We start from the raw sequence: 3,997 nt of genomic DNA, 5'->3' as shown, positions 1-3,997 counted from the left end.
TTCACGTTTCATATTTTTTAATTTTATTTTATTTCGTACCATTTCAATTTTAGTAAATTTTATTTAAAATTACATATCACACGCAGCGCATGTCCCCCCTATATTAATATAAGTTATATAATGGATGTAAAAACTTGTGTGAGACGGTTGTATTTTATGAGACATATATCTTATTTGGCTCATCCATGAAAAAAATATTAATTTTTATGTTAAAGAGTATTACTTTTATTGTGAATATCGATGGAATTGACCCGTCTTACAGATAAAAATTCGTGAGACCGTCTTACAAAAGATTTACTCATATATCTATATACTATAATAGTGGTGTGTGATGATTAAAGTTAAATGAAACAAAAGAAGTGGAATATATAATTGTTGGTGAGATAATGGTAATCCCATCCAAAGGAAATCCTTAAATTTGCATATAATCCCAAATTTGAAATCCCTAAATTAATAGGACAGCTTTCACCATTTTCAGTGCCCTTCATTCCAAGGTTCAACTTTAAGAACCCTAATTCAAAGATTTGTTGACTAATTTTCTTGAAAAATCTATGGAGTTGGATTTAACCTCAACCCCATCCACTAGCTCTGATGATTCTGGAAACGAAACCCCACCACCGCCCACACAAATTCAATCCATCACCAATGGAGCGGTTAAGAAGCTGCACCACCGCCCTCCGCCGGCGCTGTTGGGGATGGTGACGTACAGAGAATGCATGAAGAACCATGCAGCTGCCTTGGGTGGCCACGCCGTGGACGGCTGCGGAGAGTTCATGCTCTCCCCGTCCTCTACCAACAGCGACCCCACGTCCCTCACCTGCGCTGCCTGCGGCTGCCACCGGAACTTCCACCGCCGAGATCCGGCGGAAGCCTCCCCCACCAACGTCAGCAACCCTCCGTTCCTCGACTTCCGGCAGCCTCCCCTCCCGCGGCGCTCCTCCCTCTCACCCTCTCCCCCGCCGCAGCAGCCATACTGCCAGCTCGCACCGCACATGATGATGACCCTCAGCTCCGCGGTGGCAACGGAGGAGCAGACGCACCAGGGGGCGCCGGTGACGCCGATCGCGGGGAACCCGGTTCGGAGAAAGCGGTTCAGGACGAAATTCAGCCATGAACAGAAGGAGAAAATGCAAGAATTCTCGGAGAAACTCGGGTGGAAAATGCAGGGATGCGATCGGGCGGCGGTGGAAGAATTCTGCCGCGGAATCGGGGTGGAGAAGGGGGTGCTTAAGGTCTGGATGCACAACAACAAGAACACATCGGGTAAGAGGAAAATGGACAGCGTCGGAGCTAACATCAACGGCGAAATGAACAGCTCGGATAATAAAATCAACAAGGAGAACGAAGATAACAGTAATATTAATGGCGGTCATTTTCAGAATGGTGGAGGAGTTCGTTTTCATGTTCCTAATAATTGTTCATCTCCCTCCCATATGATTAATTAGGCAGATTAAGGGGTACTTCAAATTAATTTTCATTTTTAATATGTGTAACTCACATACATAATCTAATTATAATTATTAATTCAAGAATTAATATTGTTTTAGCTCTCTCCTTTTTTCAAAAAATTCTTGAATTGGAAAAGTTGATATCTAGTCTCCAGTTATAAAAAATGGAAAATGGTGTTCGGTGTGGTTTTCTTGGTTAAGGTGATTTTAGTATTATTGTGTTAGTTCCAGAATTGATGTACTGCGCATTGGAAGGTAACGTCTATTGTGGTTTTCATCGTCATAAAAAATACAAAATCGGGTTAATATCTTTTTTATTATTCAAAATGTGAAAACCCAAACTTTTTTGGATATGTAATTATTAGGTGATCACATATATGTATAAGATATAATTTTTCGAATTCTTCGTGCTATGTTATATAATAAGAAATTCGGAAATATTAAATAATACATGATATTTAAAAATTTTTCAAGCTAATAAATACATGAAATTCAAAATTTAGTGCAAGATACATAGTAATTTCAAAATTTTAGGCTGTAAATCAATCTAATTGGAAGTAAATATTGCATACAAAACAGTTTTCTCAACAAAGGAGCTAGAAAATTTCAGTGCAATGCAGACATATTATGAATATGTACAAGAAAACAGTTTAAATTCAACCATCCAGTCCAAGGTCAAAATTAGAAATAGGAATATACTTGGTGGACGCGTTTTTCAATTTATGACATGATATTATGTATGGAAGAGGCATATCGAATTATGGAATAATTATCTCGAAATTATTGAAGAAGTATCTCGAAATTTGGAAGGATTCAACGAATTTGAATAAGATTTTCACCTCAACTCTATAAATAACACACCCAGGTCATTCGAAATTTGCATCATTCAAACACTCTATATTTTCGAAAAGTTTCTCTTCAAGTGCTGCTCAATTTTCGAATTTTTGCATTCTAAGTTATATCGAGTAGCGAAGCTCTGCCGCTGTAATGCCCGAGATTTTATTACCGTAATCTGAAGCTAATCTGAAATGAGTTAGTGATTAATTGATGTGATTATAGACGGAACGGAGTGGACCGGGAAAGGTGAGAAAAGAAGTGAATATATGTGCAAAGGTGTGTACTCGCGCACATGCGCGGCTGGAATGCGCGTACATGCGCGAGCATGGCAGAGCAGTTGGCGCATATGCGCCGGATGGAGGCGCGCATATGCGCGAGTTGTGCGGAAAGAGTGGTGCGTGACCAGAAGGTCTCGCGCATATGCGCGACTTGTGTGCGCGCATATGCGCGAGTAGTCCTGTAGCCAAAGTTTTGAGACAGAACCTTTGGCGCATATGCGCTGAGTTGAGGCGCGCATATGCGCCAGCAGTTGTGAAGCAGCGCATCGAGACCAGTAGGTCTCGCGCATATGCGCGGGTTGGGGTCGCGCATATGCGCGAGACATGCAGATTAAAAATCAGCCACGTTTCATTGGCATGCGATTTGATATATATACATACAAACGTTAATTTCAGAAGAAATCGAGGGAGAAGCTCGAGGAAAGGGAAAAAGGGTTCCAAATCGTAGAATTTCGATTTTTACGAGATCCGCCCGTCTGATTTTGAATCCGACTTCAGTATTAAGTTCCTATCAACGCAGACTACAACTGGACGTAAGTTTTGTTACGTTTTGACATGTTCTGAAATTATGATGTTGTTGGAATTGAATACACGTCATATATGATGTTCTTGACATGTTAGACATCATAGAATCGAAGTCAGATTAAAGAACGGACTGATTATGTAATTGTTATGATTTTTGGAATTGATTAATTGAGATTCGATATCAGATTTGTATTGTTATTGAAATTATGAGTTGCACCGATATTGATTATGAGTTCTGATATTATATCTGTGGTGTTGGAATTGACGGGGTTATCGAGACTGTATTGTTATGCTGTCGAAACATCAGTTGATTGATATTGATTAGATTCGGTATTGATTGAGATAGTATTGTGATATCATATGTCGATTGGCATTGATCAGATTATGTTTTGATTTGAGTAATAATCAGAACAGGTTTTGAACTGAGTTATATACTGATATTGTATCTATTCGATTGTCATTATCAGATTGGGTATGGACAGAGTTGACTTCGATACTTCGTCTTCATCGGACCGAGAAGATAAATGTATAAATTAATGTTGAGTTGGGATTGCACAACTCGAGTGAGGTTTGGCTCGAGTTTCCCTAAATCACATACTTTACCTTATTGTATTGATTTGATTGATGTACTTGTTCTCTTGATTTATAGACAGCAGGTATTAGACGAGTAATCTTGTGACAGAAGTGCCGATAGTGGTGGGATCGCCACGGGCACATTGCACAATGTCACAAGATAGTGTATTGGCGATAGTGCCAAAGTCTGTCACCGGATGATTGGCCATCGATGTGGATAGAATTATAACTTCTTCTATTACTGATGATCGATATTATATCGATGTGGATAGAATCGGAGCTTCTTCTATTACTGGTGATCGGTACCGTATCGATGTGGATAAAATCATAACTTCT

The 3,997-nt window shown here is 39.7% G+C and overlaps 1 protein-coding gene across 1 annotated transcript; it reads left to right on the top strand.

Moving 5' to 3' along the window:
- The first annotated feature begins 354 nt into the window (after positions 1-354).
- LOC142520767 (zinc-finger homeodomain protein 11-like) lies at positions 355-1,607 on the top strand. Its single transcript, XM_075623887.1, has one exon. It carries the CDS (start codon positions 552-554, stop codon positions 1,443-1,445), a length of 894 nt encoding a protein of 297 aa, XP_075480002.1. The 5' UTR covers positions 355-551; the 3' UTR covers positions 1,446-1,607.
- The last annotated feature ends 2,390 nt before the right edge of the window (positions 1,608-3,997 follow it).

This window comes from Primulina tabacum, chromosome 12 (genome assembly GCF_025594145.1).
Source record: "Primulina tabacum isolate GXHZ01 chromosome 12, ASM2559414v2, whole genome shotgun sequence".
Classification (NCBI taxonomy): Eukaryota; Viridiplantae; Streptophyta; class Magnoliopsida; order Lamiales; family Gesneriaceae; genus Primulina; species Primulina tabacum.
Note: the sequence above shows the minus strand (reverse complement) of the source record. Positions and strands in the feature narration are given on the sequence as shown.

Bases quoted from the DNA above. Each gene is read 5' to 3' on its own strand.
- LOC142520767 (XM_075623887.1), top strand. From the start codon at position 552: ATGGAGTTGGATTTAACCTCAACCCCATCCACTAGCTCTGATGATTCT.